Consider the following 17,648-nt stretch of genomic DNA (forward strand, 5'->3'; position numbering starts at 1 on the left):
CATGTAAATAGACATTACAGTGAAAAATTTTTTTTTCCAGAGAGTATGTTGAAAATTTGGGGTGCGGGTCATACATGGGGGCGGGTGGTACATGGGTAAACACGGTACATACAATCATTTTCAAAGAAATTCGCAAGTTCATAATTTTTCTTTATTTCACGGAGACAATTTTTTCGGGTCTTTACAGTAGCAGTCATTTAATTTAATATCCTTGTAATTTTGTTTACATTAATATACGTTAACATGAACATAATTAATTTGTACCATGCATTATCAAAAGTAATACAGGTACCAAATAAGCATCTATTATTTAACATCCACCTAGCTGAAAATGGTGCATGACAAACGAGAAGTGAAAATGAATAGCAAGTGATGAATACACTCTGAAAACATGCCACAGTTATTATAAATGACCTGATACATATTGTGCAAGTTAAATGTTACGGTACAATAACCTCAGATGCAGTCTACAGTTACAGGGTCTGATACATATTGGGCAAGTTAGATGTTAAAGCACTGCTTGACATGCTGAGCATCCATATAAACCCAAACATAAATTTAGCGTGCAAACCAAGTCACTATGCCCAGAATGTGTTTGGGCATGTAAGGGGTTAAGATTTTTGATAGAAAACAAAATATTTTTTTTTTGTGTTGATTTAGTGCTTTTTAAGCGGGGAAAATCTAATAAGCCCAAAACGTATTAAACAAGGGATTTTATGATTAATGAAATGGGAAACTTTTGGTGCTAAATTAGTTTGACCTTTTAGACCGGAAAATATCTGAAGCCATTGTTGTCTTAAACTGGGTTTACTATGTTCTTTTGATAAAAAATGCTGAAAAACATTCTGCTGTCAAAATAAAAATGATGATGAAGTTATCTGTCAGTAAAGTGCATATATTCATGAGTAATATTATATCTTTTATAGCAGCAAAAAAAATTATTTATTAATTAAAATTTTCTAAGAATCTTTTAGCTTGTTTGATTTAATTTTATTTAAGACGAATTGTTTTTCTGCTAGTTTGGCCAGGTTGTTATATGTCACAATATAGCCAAATAAATTTAACTTAAAAAAAAATGACTTTGAGCAGTTAGCAACATCTTAATTGTTGTAACCAAACATTGCAATAACTTTTCCAGCGATAATAAATTATTACAACTTCATAAAACTGGGGAAAAAGACATACGTTCAAAATTGCCAAAATACCCTTATCGCAAATGCGCTAAAGCGTTAGGATCAGACGCTGCCCCTAGAATACGATGTGTAATGTGTCTCCTGTTTTTTCAATGACTTATCAATAATGTCCTACTAAAATATTTGCTACTACTGTACAACATGGTGTTAGATGGATTGTGACTATTGATTTACCTATATGCAATTGAAACTATGACTTTTAGTTCTTTTAATGCCCATCTCAATGGCATGTCTATGTTTTGGGGTGTTGTAGTCTATGGTTGTTGAAGTTTGTTTATTTTTTCCCACTTCTGGTGCATGTGACGAAAATAAATCAAATAATATTTCATTTCCAAGTTTGATATGACAAATATTACAGGTTTTATATTTTTTCGTGATTTTTTTCATTAATGTTTAGTGAGAGAGTAGCATAAGAAAAACTTTGATACATGTTTAAAATGTTGCTAATTGTTTATGTTTTTGATTATTAAGTCCTATTAAACGTCAAAAAAGGGTACTTATATCGCACAACTGACTTAATCTCAGCAGTGAATGTTGGTATTTGACAAACTCACGAGGTATGCTAAGCAAGTATTCGTAAGCAAATGAATCATTATTTTAAAGAGTTGGTATTGAATGTAGAATTGAATATGAATAGTTTATTATTCGTTTTTGTTTTGAAAATTTGAATATTCACACAAGCCTATCTCCAAGTATAAACTACAGAAACACATTAACAAAAGACTAAACCATTAGATATACATTAAAATAAAACGTAACTACAGATTCAGAATTGAAACAATAATTTTTTTAGTCTCACATGTTCCCTTTAGCATAAAACTCACATGTCGAAAACACTGCTGCTGGTGGCAAAAACAGAGTAAAATAATATAGGCAAGAGCAAATGCAGAATAATTTTTGGGGTAAAGGATGGGGGGAGAGGGGAGAATCACATTGCCGACCATTTGTTTTAAATTCTTTCCTTTTGCTGGTTGAAATGATAAATTTTTTTAGGATTTTGGGGTGATATTACCTCCCATATCCCTCCCCACTGCATACGTCCCTGAATATAGGCAGGCCTGTGTAATCCCCCCTTTGCATACGCCCTCGAATACAGGCCTCTGATAACTATAGAGGTGTTTGAACTACTGAATTTCCCATCGGCCCCCTGCCACTCACGTCTCCGCGGGAGAAGGCCAGGGAGTGGCCCGTGAGCGTCCCGCCCGGCTCCGCGGTGAACAGGAAGGTGGCCGGGGCCACGGAGACGGCCACCTCCCGGGCGCTCTTCGGGAACACGTGCAGCCGCCCGGCCGTGTCGAGCAGCAGCACGCCCCGCACGGAGTCCCTGCCCGGCTGGTGCAGGAGGGAGGCCTGCCTCACGGCGTAGCCCAGCCGCTCGGGCCCCCCGTCCACCGCCTGCCCCGTGATCGGGTTGAACACCAGCAGCAGGCCCTCCCCGGTCGCCTGCAAGCACAGCATTCACAGGCACGGATGATGACAGCAAAGGCATGAGGCCAGTGGCGGATACAAGGGGGGGCACCAGGGGCAAGTGCCCCCCCCCCCCCCCCCCCCCCCGAAATACCAGTTGTCTGCTACATTAATATTGCCGACAAAAATGATTGTTTCCGAAACCAATAAAATATTTTAATATAATTAATTAATTTCTTGTAGGATCATAAAATCTGGTGGTTGGATGTTATGTGTAGTGTGAGTAGATTAAATACAAATTTAGTAATTTTAAGACATTTTTTCTCTGGCTTCTCTGAAATCCTAGAGTGCCCCCCTCCGAGGTGAACCTCTGGATCTGCCACTGCATGAGGCCCGTATAGAACATCTGCCATACACAACTACAGTAAGTAGTGTCTCGATTAACTAAGATTTAACTAACAGAGGTTCCATATTGTCACGGTCTGAAAATTTCATTACTTTTTTTTTTCTTAAATTTATTTTACTTTTGTATCTCGTTAGGTTAACGTGTTGGTGTACGTGCGCGTTCCCAGGCTCGGCCGCTTGATTTCGACACACGGGTAGTGGAATATAGGTTTCTGCGATGGTAGTTTGCAGGCACCGCGGGCTTTTGCGAGGCTGCGTGGGTTGCTGATTCTCGCGGGTCGATGGCCAGGGCCCGCCGAGAGGTTGCAACACGCCGTTCCAGAAAAACCCGCTGTATAACGTCGATTTTGTTTGCGTCTGTCATTTTCGGCTTCGTGTACTCGTTTCGAGGACTCTGTCCTGATTAGTGTTGCCATCTTGCGTCCGAGTTTGGAAACGTGGGCAGAAACAATCGAGCAGCGCGAGAGGGGGAAGGGGTGGCTCGCTCGCGTCTGCGCAGAAGGAACTGTCGACTTCGCTTGTTTTGTTTTTCCTTGCGGGATGGAGGGACAGCCATTTTCCCCGTGGCTTAGTTTTTCCCAGTGTTCGTGTTTTTTCGGGGTGACCTCGTTCGGGAGGTAAAACCCTCGTCCAGGGAGTGAACGAGGCTTTTTCGCCTTCGAGACCTCGCTGGACGGGTGCTCCACGACAGTACGGGGCCGAATCACTGAGACGAAGTGAGGGTAAGTGATTGGCAGTGATGGATAGGGAGACTAAGCTTCGGGCTGGACGATCTTCGTCCAGTACTTAATCTTTTAAGAAATAATGTAGTATTATTCCATCCCTATTATTATTTTTTTTTGGGAAAAATCGACGTCTGGTTATAAGCATGCATGTAGTGGTAACTGGGAAGTAGACTATTCCTCAGCGGAGCTGCGGCGACGAGAGAACGGCCATGTTGTTGTAATGATAATTGTTTGCCGGCCGACATCACTTTAATGTGTATTTAATGTATTTATTTATTCGTGAATCTATTTGTTAACTTATTTGTTATTAATTTATTTGTTAAACTTTTTTTTTCAGAGTTTGTTTATTGTGTTTCTAGTATTTGGTCTAGTAAATAAAATCTGTGCTTGAATGAATTAATAATGTTTCTTTTCAGTGCATAAATCATACCCTACACTCCCTGTATGGGGAGAAGACTTGGTCTCGTGTACCGATACTCTACCATCGTCCTTAACCCCCAATGTTATAGGTTTTTTATTGTTTTGTGTATAGGTGTACGCGGGATGTCTGACGGAGTCCCGTCACAATATTATGAATCAACCAGAAGCACCATTACCAGCAAAGTAAAAACTGCTCGAGGATCTAGAAAATGCTCTAATTAATTATTGTCAAAAAGCTAAATAAATTTAGCTTCACTTCAAAGATGCCATTTACTGGGTGGGCAAATCATATGGTAACATGAAAGTATTTATACTGAAGAACAGTTGAAAAAACACTAACCCCAAACATGAAAGCACTGGGCCAACGGAAATCCTAGACGGGTATTTTATTACATCTGCGTTATCAGAGAATTTGATTATCTGAAGTTACCACAGTCCACTTTGACTCAGTTGATCGTGACTCAACTGTAAATCAATATCTGACTGTGTTGGTTGGAATAAAAGCCTAGAACTTTTTTTTGCCAATTTTGGCATTTCAAAACCTAGTGCATATCTTCCTATAGTACCTTGTATTTTATCACTAGTAAACTTAAGTCCTCGGATTAGAGCTGTACAGATTCACCAAATTTTGCCGATATGCCAATATTCCGATACAACTGTAGCAGATTCAACGATTCTGAAAAGATGTACGAGAAACACATTTTGGTTAAAAAAAATTTCTAAATTTGCTAAATCAACCAAAATAACTTATTCTAAGAACAGCATGCAATGCAAATGTACATGTATTTTAATTCATAAATGGAACATAACTGCTCCTTTTTTAGGTAACGCGTATATTTTACTAGTTTTCATTTCTTTGTTGACAATCTATTATTTGCTTATTGAAACATGAATTTACTAATGGAGGCTGGAAAATTTAATTATTTAATACATAATTAAATAAAAATCATTTATTTAATAATAGGTAACTGTAAAATATATTAACAAAATACGAAGTTTAAAAAATTTAATATAAAATATAAAATGTCAAAACTGAGTGACTTTGTAGATGTTTACAATTCAAGAACGGGAGATCCAAAACCATCTTAACGCATGCAGCGGCAAAAATTCATGGTACCAAACATTTATAAGGAAATGCGTTTCATGTGGTCGCTTTGCACGGGAAACAGTAAATGTAATTTACATTATGTGAAGACCCGTATTAGTTGGTTTTTTTTAATTCATTTTTAAAAACTTTACATAAGTTAATTTTAAAATATCTTCATCACAATATTACGAACATATCTGTGCAGCAGTTGGTGTTTTCCGTTGTTTTAAATGGTACCGTGCTCTAAATAAAGCATGTTTTTGTTCTTATCTAACTTTACTGTGCTGGTGATATATTTATTTATGATGTATTAGATCCAAGAACGTTATTAAAACATATGATGTTTAAGTTTGATATGTATGGCTGACACACATAGCTAAGAAATGAAACGAGTTCAAAGTATGTACTAGTATGAAAAGTGAAAATGGTACTGGTGGATTTTTAGGTTATGAGAAGCACTTTCATTTTTCAATAATATTGTATCGTGAATAGACATAAACGCCAATTCAACTATATATCCCAAATCTGCTTCTGCTGATTCGTATCAGCAAAGATCTACTAAAGTTATAAGCATACATTTACAAATCCCAAAAAGATATTTTACTTTTGATAACCGTTCAAAATAAGCTTAAAATTATATTTTATTACCAAGCACTAAACTTGACGGGTTTTCAAGTACCTACATGTATTGCTTCATCATCAACAACTGCTTCCAGCTTGTGGCCCGGTCAACAAAAAATCGCTCTAAATCGACAAATTTACGGTAAATCAACATAGCCCTTGTACATAAGCACACATAAGTCTCAAGTAATCTTTTGAAACTTTTTGCTTTGTAAAGGATACCTATGGTAATTTACAGAAACCTGCTCAAGTTGATGACTTGCAAGTCAGAGGTATGCTCGCCGGGCGGCTTAAGCCATACCTGCCCGAGACCTAATTGCACCGGCCCATATCACAGCCTGGCCCAGCCCACGCCAATGGTGGCCTTACTCCCCACAGAGCCCTGGGACATTTACTTTTACAGGGCCATAGCATTTTGAAGCAACCCGGGACCTGGGGGTATGGATCAGCACACCGGCTCTCCCACAGAAAATATAAAAAATAAACTCTTTTAAACAAATTGTGATCTTTCATGATAAATTCTTCACGGGGTTGGTTTTATAATTGCTTACATTCTATGAAATTTGTACGTATAAACCAGCACCTAAATTACATGCTAGTAACAATTTAATTTTCTCATTTCCTTAAAGTCCATTTTTTTAACAGAACACAAAGGTCTGGACATGTATTTTGCAAATTTATTCCTGAATTTCAGTTTTACTTAGATTGTGCATCTCAAGTACTCATGTTCAACTACATTACACCTTTGGAAAGTATATTAAATGAGTGGGTATGAGAGACGACAAAGGATGACATGAGATGAGAACGTGGATCATCGACGGAATGAACTGGCGGGCGAAACGAAAGAATCCAGAGAAAACCCAAAGGCTCATTGAAACGTCACTTGTGAAAAATTCAGTTTCACATTCACCGAGAAAAGAAACCAGACTGCAGAGTGGTCTGATCGCTCAAGCACCGTGGCTCCACTACAACTTTAGAGCAAATATTTTTTTACGTTAAGAGAGATCCAGGACACCATAAAAATTCTTAATGCAAAACCCAATACAGTTCCACGCACCTTGCTTCTCAACACCAGAACACACTGGGCAGGCTTTGGGAAGTGCCTGTTGGTTCTCTGAACAAAGAGGACTGCGTGTGGTTTGTGCGATGTTCCACTCGTGAAGGGCTCCCCGTCTTCCAGCCAGTGCTGCCACAACACCTCGCCGTTCAGGTTGTCGATGCCAAACACCTGCGTGCATTCGTACAACTGCTATGTCCAAGTTCTGCACAAATAAATACTCACCAAATTTTACCAAATACAAGTGTATAACTATGAATAATGAATGGAAAATCACAGGATAATCTAAACCAAAGTAAAGCTTTTTAAAAATGCTGATGGCTGAAAACAATTTTAACTAAAACACATTAAAAGCTGCAATACCCATCACACACCCCTCTCCTTCTTTTTTATCCCACAGAAACCAATTACGTATTACCAATAACAATAATTATTGAAAAGGGACACAGACATGTGTTTGCATTGACAGTAACTCTTCAACAATATTCCATAAATTTTATTTTAAATTTTAATTTAAAGTGTTAGCTCTATGTTTGTTTAGTATGTTTTAGCTGTGATCATTTTATAATATGTATTTGGTAACTAATCAGAAGTCTGTTTCATAATTAATAAATATAAATAATTATAATTTTTATTTATATTGTACTTCAATATATTCCTAGCCTAACTCTTAGTTACCTTTCAGAAGTTTGGATTATGTTATTCTGTCATGTGAGTAAGTTCATACATTTTGGAATTAGTTTTTGAATGTAATATCCACTTGCAAAAATTAAGTGTGATTTATTAAAAGGATTTCTTGATTGGTGGGATGAGCTTGCAATGCAAATAATATATGACAGTTGAATTTGTTTGGAATTAATAGTTGGAATCAAGAACACATTTTGATTTTTTCTCCAGAAAAGTTATAAAATATATATAAAATAAATTAAATTACATCATAGTAATGACACTACGAATCATTATGATGATTCCTACGTATAATAATATTAAATTTGTAAATTAAAATGTGTAAACCTCTACAGACTGTATTACTGGCCAGAAGATATTACTGCTTCATTTAATTTTACTCAAAAGGGAGTATAAGCTACGACATTCGCTTTACAGCAGATCTACGGACATGTGTTGAAACAGTTAATTGTGAAGAAGATTTTACTGCGGACTCTCAACATCAGTTTGACACAGCCCAGACTAGAAGGAAGACATCATTTCTGTTCCGGAGTATTTGGTTGTCACGAAATCATGTCTAGATCGGATGAGTAAGGTTCTCAATTTTACACATTAATATTACGGAATGGAAATGTTCTATATTTTGAGTTTTAAGAACTAATACAAGGTAAAACCAATTATATTCTTAGTTGTATTTCATGTTAATTGCTTATTATTGAGTATAATTTTATTTTATATTTTGATTCGTAATAACATTTGGTGCATGACTTATCCTCTAGCAATTAATCTAATTTTCTCCTAGAGGTTCCTGAGACAAGAATTACTCTGTATTGCTTTACTAGTTCTAGCTATTGCAACTTCTAATTATTATGTTCTCATGAATTTATATTTTAGCTGGTCAAGTCTATTTGAAGAATCTGACAAACATTACATCCCTTACAATAGTAGTATTTGTAATAAATATAATAATTAGGCTTTACTGAACACTGATACTGAAATAGCTTCAATCACTGGTGTTGAAGTAAAATTATTTGATTGTCACCAAAGTGTTGTCCAGTTGTAAATGTATTAAGGATAGCAATTTGGTGCAATAAAATTGTTTTAGTGAACATTAAACTTTATAACAACTGTATTTTGAACTAATTCTGATATAAACTTAATATTGGCTAGACAACTAAAGAAATCAAGTTCTTCAATAGCTCAAAGACTATGTTGCCAGCCTCACGGATTATTATAACATATTTGTAACTATATGCTATTATTCATACAAGGTAAGCACGGTTACAACAGACTCAATAATCTATTGATTATAAAAAAATTCATTAATTATTTAGTTTAGGTACTTTGTTAAATTATTTTTCAATACTGTAATTTAAAAATGTTACACAATTAAAACTATGCATTTTTTAAAATGATTTGTGTTGCCATTGAACCTTGAATACTACATTTCTTTCGATACAGTAGACAAAATAAAATGTACACTTAAGACACTGTTAAGTACACGAGGTATGATAAGGCACATCAATGCAAAACAAATTATGCCTAGTACATTTACTGCTGTTGTGAAAAAAGGGTGGTGGGGGGCAGGGCGTAGCCGGGGGGGGGGGGGGGGTTAGGGGTTCAAAACCCCACCTCCCCCTTTAGCACCAAATCTTTAATTAATTTCTTATTCATCACTCAAACAAATTTCATATTAAAATTAATAAAAATTTTACCATTACAATATTTAAATTTAAGAACCGAAAACTGCTAAAATAGCACTATTTTACACCTTAAAATAATACGGGGGGGGCCATGCTTCTTAACACCCCCCATACACAAATCCTGGCTACGCCACTGGTGGGGCAAGTAATATTTTGTGCCGCGGGCAAGGGAACGTCTAGGTACGTCCCCGAGTACAACGTCACAGAAATGGCACAGTTCCGCCCAATCACGCCGGGGCCTGGCCCCACCTTGCCGGACGCGGTGGCCGCCACGATGACCTTGTGCAGGCCGAACTCGTCGCGCACGAGGCCCGCCCGATCACCGTCCGACTGGGAGTCGCCCATGCCCAGCACGGCGAGCAGCGCGGCGCGCAGCTGGAACAGCTGGCTGGCGATGCGGTGCACGAACATGCCGACGAATCCCGCTGCCGGCGGCAGAACAACAACAAGCTGGTATCAGCGCTTGGGGCGCGAGTGTGGAGGGACATCTCACACGAGAATTTGGCAAATATAACACATCTTCAAAAACATTATATTGTATTTTTACTTCTGAGGAGACAGAACTGAAAGTTGACCTCTTGGTTTTAAATGCCTTTGTCAAAAAAATATCTTCACAATTTAACATTAACATTTTTTGCTCTGTTCAATCATAGCACGTGATTTAATGGAATGTCTGAATTTAATAGAGATGGCTGCTACAAATAGTTTCTCATGTCAAATAATTGGCATTAAATATTGAATACAACTGAAATGATACCATCAAATGACACTATAATCTTTAAAAGATCGAAAACTTCATATGAATTAGGATGGCGTACAAAATAACAGTTTTAGTGTAAATAAATTATATGATCAATTAGTGGAACACAACTAATCAATATCGCCGAGTGGTATCACTTTGGCAACAATGCATGCCATTTACTCCGTACTGCAAACTACAAGTGAGATGCTCACAGCCCTAGTAACAAAAACAATTGCTTGGCAATGGCAAATCCCTGGTATTCACTATAATAATGCAGCTACCAAGCCCCTCTCCACTGGTTAGTCATCACGTAGATGTAACATGTTAAACACAGATATCCTGAAATACAATTATAAGCAGAAAAACTAACACAACAACAGACAATTCATTTACAATTAAAAACGATAATCATAAACAATGATTCGTTCACAATTACCTAAAAATCTACAAAGATGTCTTGATAGTTGAATCAATTCAGCATGTTCAACTGGCAAGTGAACAACCAGAAAGGCAAACTTGTTTACTTGGGCACTGATAAGAATTCAGATGTGGCTAGCCGGCTTCCATGTTGGGAATCTGCTCGCTCCAATAGTCAAGAGTACGAGAGGCCAGCGAGAGACTTCCCAATGAGATACGGGTAAGACAGGTTGCTGCCTTTCGCTCCCCGCTATGAGAAATACAGTAAAATCTCTCTCAAGTCCAGAAAGTTTGGGCACCACTGCCATGTCAGATTGAGGGACCCGCCTTCATGAGTACACACACGGTGTGCAGAGCTTCAGAAGAAACCATGCAATTTGAAAAAAAATCTCAAGATAACCGAGTGGTGCCTGTTTACGAAAAGCATTTAAGAATGTGCTGAGGGCGGATGGGTGGTTCGTTTCCATATTTTGTAATTAAATTGTATTTTTAGTAGCGTGAAAAGTGCTAAAATGGGCATTTTCAGAATAATTTTTTGACATTAAACGCATTGAAAAGATTTTTGAATGCACCCAAGAGCATTCACCTTTATCTTCATTTCTCCGCCATCTAATGTTACGGTTACCGCTCAAATGATGAGAAGACTGCGCACTAGTTCAGAGCCTTGCACTTCGAGAAGGTACCGCGTTACAAGCACCAGCGAACTTCGCATTTATTTGCCCTTACTAACACAGATACACAGCTGACTAGGCGGGCCCCTTAAGAGATTGCTTAAACACAATATATTTTTGACTAGAATACAAAAAAAAATTTAATGTAGAACAATTATACGTTTAAAAAAACTAGGAATAACCTGATTTACAAAGTGGTATTATTTTACAATTCTTACATGTAACTAGTATTGTGTCACTTCTGATTCTGGAATATTATATATATATATATATATATATATATATATATATATATATATATATATATATATATATATATATATATATATATATATATAGACACACACACACACACACACACACATATGCAGCCACTCAAAAGAGTTGGCAAGTTTAACCGTGCAGAATTTAAATATAAAATAATGACCTGGAATGGGCCAAACACCCTTAAAAAAATTAGATGGACATTTTAGTTACCACAAGAGTATTTTTTTAATATATATTACAAAGACTTGGGAAGAAAATGTTGAAAAATGTGTTATTGTTGTAGCAATAAAAAAAATGGGGGGTAAAATGTCAAATGTGTGAAAGAAAGAGAATAAAAGATTTTTAAAATGTTTACAGGCATTACAACCTGTTGATGAGATGCAACTAGATGACAGTGCCTACAGACAACCAAACAGCCACAAGAGTGTCTCTGTAAACTCTCACAGGGGCACGAGCAAAAGGCTTCCATAGAGCAAAACTTAAAAATAACCAGTATCTTGAAAGAAGTGCACTATAGTATGGTAGCAAAGCCCCTGAATGGTGGACAGAGCAACTCGCACTCTGGAACCCAAAAGTCGCTTCCTTTGGCATAAGCAGTTGAGATGCACTATAAGAGCAACGACTGGTAAGAAATTACAAGCAATTTGGTACTCTTTACAACAACAAAAAAAAGCACTGCCAACGGCTAAGTCAGGTTGGATGGCCAGTTTTTTGATGAAGAATTTATTCAAACTTTTTAGAATAAGAGGCCTGGAGCAAATGTTCATAAATGAAGCATGCATGGTTTCAATGATTTCAAAAGCACGTAACTTTCAAAGGCGAATTGGTCAGCTAAAGCATAAATGTGTCTTTGTAACTTAAAGATTCCCCAGCAAGCTGTTTACAAGAAAATATTAAGATTACAAAGACAATTAGTTATGATTCCAATGGCTATTTAATGACAGCCACATCTCCATAAAAAAAAAAAACAATCTAACCAAATGTAGTGCTGTATAAATGGATTGTCACATGGGATGTCTCACCTTCTATAAGGAGGAGTCTATTATAAGGCCAAATTAAATATAAGACAAACACGATTTGACTCAGAAAGAGTGATAGAAACATCATCATTTAATAAAATACTTGAAACACAAACATATGTTAAAAACCAGATAAACTAAATACGTGACTATTCTGAAAACAGGACATCAACTATGCTACACGTGGAAAAAGTCCTTACAGCGAATTTCATTAAGTGATTTTAATATTTTGTACGTTTCAGAATGATTATACTCTCAGCAATCACAAATGTACGTTTCCACTCACCTGACTGAATAAGTTTTTACTCTTAATTATATCATGTTTGGCAAAACATAAGTTCTTTTGTTAAGTTGGTGAGGGATATCAAGGTTTAATGAATTCGAATAAAATTAGTTTGTGTGATAAGCTGATTATTCTATATTTAACAAAAAATTCTAAATCATGGACAGAAAGGTTTTTAGATATATTTTGGATTTGATCCAGTTTTCATATATTGGTGATTAGCCTTCAACAAAAATATTAGTACACATGTAACAATACTGCTTATTTACAAAGCAACTGCAATCCACAGTCTGCTAATTCAACACTTTAAGATGTAAAAAATATATTTTTCAAACTTAAATAAACAGCATCAGATACAGCCAAAGAGAAACATAAGTGCGACCAAACAATACAGACTACGTACTACGTTCATGCATCTGAGTCACATGCCCATGCTCAGTGCTCACAGAAATGCACACCAAAACATAACACACAGCATGATCAGTTATAGTTGTAGAGAAGAGGGTTTTAAAAAAAAACTAAACAAAGCATTCTTTCTTTTGTATCCAAGAATTATCGAACATTCATTTCTTCATCAGGGTGGCCACACAAGTTTGTAGAAAAACTTCCCTGATTTTTCCATGACTTTAAATGACCAAAATTACAAATTTCCCTGACAAATTCTTTTTAAATTTCACCAATTTTTGCAATTTTCTGAAAGAAATATAATCCAGCCTCCTACAGCTGTACTAGTTCAAACAGAACCTGGCTTACATTGTGTATAAGTATAACTATGCACTAAAACACCATCTGGTGAAAATTCAAACTCTGGGTGATGGCATACCAGAGCATGACATTTCTCCCTCAAATTACTAGAACTGAGGACTTTCCATGACTTTTCCAAGTTTTAAAGTAAATTCCTTGACTTTGCCTGACCAATTTCAACTTCCCTGGCTTTCCAGAATGTGGATATCCTGTTTAAGGAAATAAGTTTTAGAATTTTAACAGCAACAAAAGGGAATTAATTATTACTTTGCTACCCTATTCCTTCAACTGTTACTCTTAATAGCATTTTCAGCACAACTGAAAGTAGCTTTCATTCTACATTCAAAACATTTTAACAAAAGCTCAGCAAACATAAAATTATAAATGCATTAATGATTAATCTATGCAAAAGCAGAACAGTATTTGGGATATTTAACGTGGAAAAGAAATGTCAACAGAAATATAGCCTCTGAACTCGTATGTAAATGGAATCAAAAAATAAACAGTTCTTCAAGTATTATACAGTATTTATCCACTGGTACTAGTAAATCACTATGATGCCTAATTGCCTATCCAATTCAAACGACAACAGCACTTAGTTTCTTGAACACTAAGTACAGCTTTATTTAAAAGACACACACTACACAATCACCCCACTACATAATAATGCAACTACATAATGTAGATAGAAGTACACACAACCTCAAGTAGCACAGCAAATTTGCACCACAACCTACCATTTTCAGTAATGACACAACAGATCAGCACAGTATCCATACAATACAAATATCATCTCCCCATTTGTTAGCTTATTCTAACAAAAACTTGTGAAAATTAAATTTAAAATGCTTGCAATGAACTAATGAAGTAAATGGTATTGAAAAGCACACCAAAGTATATATTATCACTCAGGTTAACATGCAAGCACTGTTTATGTTATGTTTATCAAATTTGATCAATGCATAAGCATATTTATTAAATTTAATGAAGACTAGATTTCAGCATTACTTTCATTGTACATACCTAAACAATAATTGTCTTTTTCACTGAGCACCTGCAATTGGCCAATTATATGTACTATGTGTGAATGGGTGTGAGTGAGTGAGTGAGTGAGTGAGTGAGTGAGTGAGTGAGTGAGTGAGTGAGTGAGTGAGTGAGTGTGAGCATGTGTGTGCATGCATGTGTGTGCATGCATGTGCGTGCATGCATGTGCATGCATGTGTGTGCATGTGCATGTGTGAGTGAGAGAGTAACAGTATAATAACAGTATGTAACAGTATAGTAACAGTATAGTAAATATTATTTTATTATATTAATTAATTGTTGTATTTTGTTTAATCATTTTCAACAAGCAGAAAGTGTAACGTAATTATTAAGAGTGTTTTATGTTTTACTTTTAGTTCCCCGTGGCACGTAATCTTAAATATAAGTAACGGTAATTAGTTCGGTGCGAAGACGCCATGTTAGGCCAGCGGAGCCCTGAGCTCACCCCAGTCCTTCGCCAGCGCCGACCGAGAGCAGACGCATCAGTACCCTGGGGACCTCACTGGTTGTCTTCACTGTTAAGTAGCTCTGTTCAATTTTTAATAATCTTAAATCTTTTCATACGTTAGTTCTCGGGGCTTCTCTCAGTCGGGAGGACTGCTTAATTAATTGCATAGTGACCACCATGGGTTTTTTTTCCGCGACTTAATTAATTGCATAGTGTGACCACGTGGTCGGGTCTCACCTCATTTAAACCGATTCGTGCCGCGGGCGTTCTATAGTATAATCAAAGGTGTAGAAGAGATAGTAATTTAATAAACAAGAGTGTGTGATTTAATTTTGATTTTTTTATTGTAACCATTTGTTAACATCCTGAGTGTGACGGTGTGTGGGACGCCTTAAGAGCCCACTGCGTAGGTGCAAAGCGTGCCCGACGCTGAGAGCGGGCTGGGAGCAGTACTAGAAGTGGCTTTAGGGGGAATTAAAATCACGTTCCACATGGGCAACGTCACGACCCTGACAAGAGTCTCTCCTGGGTCCGTGCCCCTTGCATGGTGACGCCCTTAAAATAATCTGAGGACATTCACTAACGCGAACCCCCGCTTAATATAAAGGCAGTTAGGTCCCGGGCCATGTCAATTTTTAGGTCATTTCAATTTAATTTGAAACATGAGCTATCAGTGATAATGTTATTTTAATACACTTTCTCTATTCACAAAAATAAAGAATTATTTAACAAATATGAAACTAATAAATCTCCTATTAGTTATTACTTATTTCACCAAAATAGTCTCATTTTCACTGACACATGATGCACCTATACAATAAAATCATTAGTATGTAATAAGTTTGTCTAGAACAAAACTGATAAAAATAAAAATTAATTGGCATATCTTTGACTGTTCGAAAAAAACCTGTCACTTATATAAAAATGTGATACTAGTACGTGATACAAGTTCAAACAACGTGACATTAATTACTTTTAATCTCCTTACTTCCTGCATTTTCATACAAAATTTTTGCAAAAATAAATTCAATTTAGGATAACCAATTTTTGTGATTGAATTAAGTTTTGATTGATTGCATGTTTTTAGTTACAGTTTGGTGCTAAATGGTGAATTTACTTACATTTGTGTGTTATACGTTGTATTTTACATGCTTTGCAGTGCTATTTTGGTTTTATTGCAATTCACCATATGATCTTGTCCCTAGGAATAGGTCAATAATACACTCAAATCCTTAAATAGGTTTGAATCTTTAGTATTAAAAAGATTTAATACTCAAAAAACATTTGAGGAAGGAACATTAAATAATTCTAACACTAGCATCTGTGTTTCTGAGAGTCTATATTATTTACCTCTAACAGAAGCTATCAAATAAATGTTTGTATATGCCTGTTCGTATATGATCTGGGAAATTTGCTTGGCAACTCAAGTAATATTTTTTGACAAAATATACACTATTTACAATCCAAACATGTACATATACTTTTTATTTCAAAAATTAAATATTATATTGGTTAAATGTCTGTTCAATCTTATATTACAGTGTTTTTATTTAAAAATTATTTTGTTTTTGACTTCACATAGCTATATTTTGATTCAAGAATCAAATTAAGATTCAGAACTGATAAAAAAATGTATTCGACCCAACACTAAATTTTCCAAAAGCAACTAAAACTTTTATAAAGGTAATATTTTCATACAATCAAATGACATCCAAAATCAATTTTCGTGTTATAACTTTCTGCTGCAGTTATGCTCCTGGAGTCCAATGTTTATTTTGTTAGTATGATTGTACAGTTGATACTCATTATTACCTCACTTTAAAGGATTTCTCACTTTTAAGTGGTATATATTTTCAGATCCCTATAAAACCTTTACATTCAGTAACAGTTTAATATAAATAGTACGCACTTTCATTAATAAGTACCAAAACTATGGTTTTTTTTTCAGGTACATTGTATTGAGAGTTCACTGAATTGTTACGTTCATATTTAAATGCACATACAATGTAATACAGACCATTATTCTCACACATACTCCATCGCTCAGGCCTCAAACACAATGCCTCTGTCCTCGCAGAGTGGTAACGCATAAACATGTCATGCTGTATCAAATACCAGGGCTGTAGAGAAAATAATTTGTTTCTGTCACATGACTTTCTGCCAAAAGAATGAGAATCACCAACTGAAGACTCGTAGCTCAAGATAATACCAAACCATGGTTACAATATATAGTATGTGTCATTGCAGTCAATGACAAGTTGTTTGAATGTTCAGGAATAAGGCAGCTGCAAGGATGAAGATCACAGAAAAAATGGACAGACATCAGCCGCTAGATGCATTTCCACTTTTTTAAATAATTTAAAACCTATCTGGTTGTATGAGCCCCGAGTCGCTGTCATGAGCAAGGCATTACTCTCACAGCACAAGGTAAGGGTTGATGGTTTGATATCAACCCTCAGCACAGCATTGCCAGATTACTTCGACTGAATTTCTGAAACTAGTCGTCCAAAATTTTAGTGATTCGGAATAATTTTCTGCGCACTTGCATTTTTTTATTATTTTCAAGTTTTTTTTTTTTTGTAACAGTAGAAAGAAAAAAAAATATAGAAAATAGCAAATTGCTTCCGACACTTTAAAAGGAAAAGATTTTCTGTGGTGTGAATAATCCAACACACACCATATTGTTTATAACTATGACTATCGAACAACAAGTTAATTTTAATGTCATT

At 36.0% G+C, this 17,648-nt stretch overlaps 1 protein-coding gene across 2 annotated transcripts in view; it reads right to left on the minus strand.

Moving 5' to 3' along the window:
• Window positions 1-17,648, minus strand: part of LOC134533782 (ER membrane protein complex subunit 1) — a 70,277-nt gene that overhangs the window by 17,562 nt on the left and 35,067 nt on the right. For both annotated transcript variants that reach the window (XM_063371434.1, XM_063371435.1), the window contains 3 exons: window positions 9,534-9,709; window positions 6,916-7,086; window positions 2,352-2,636 (listed from right to left, as the gene is read on the minus strand). In XM_063371434.1, the coding sequence (XP_063227504.1) occupies window positions 2,352-2,636; window positions 6,916-7,086; window positions 9,534-9,709 (632 nt within the window). The remainder of the gene's footprint in view (window positions 1-2,351; window positions 2,637-6,915; window positions 7,087-9,533; window positions 9,710-17,648) is intronic.

This window comes from Bacillus rossius, chromosome 7, assembly GCF_032445375.1.
Source record: "Bacillus rossius redtenbacheri isolate Brsri chromosome 7, Brsri_v3, whole genome shotgun sequence".
Lineage (NCBI taxonomy): Eukaryota > Metazoa > Arthropoda > Insecta > Phasmatodea > Bacillidae > Bacillus > Bacillus rossius.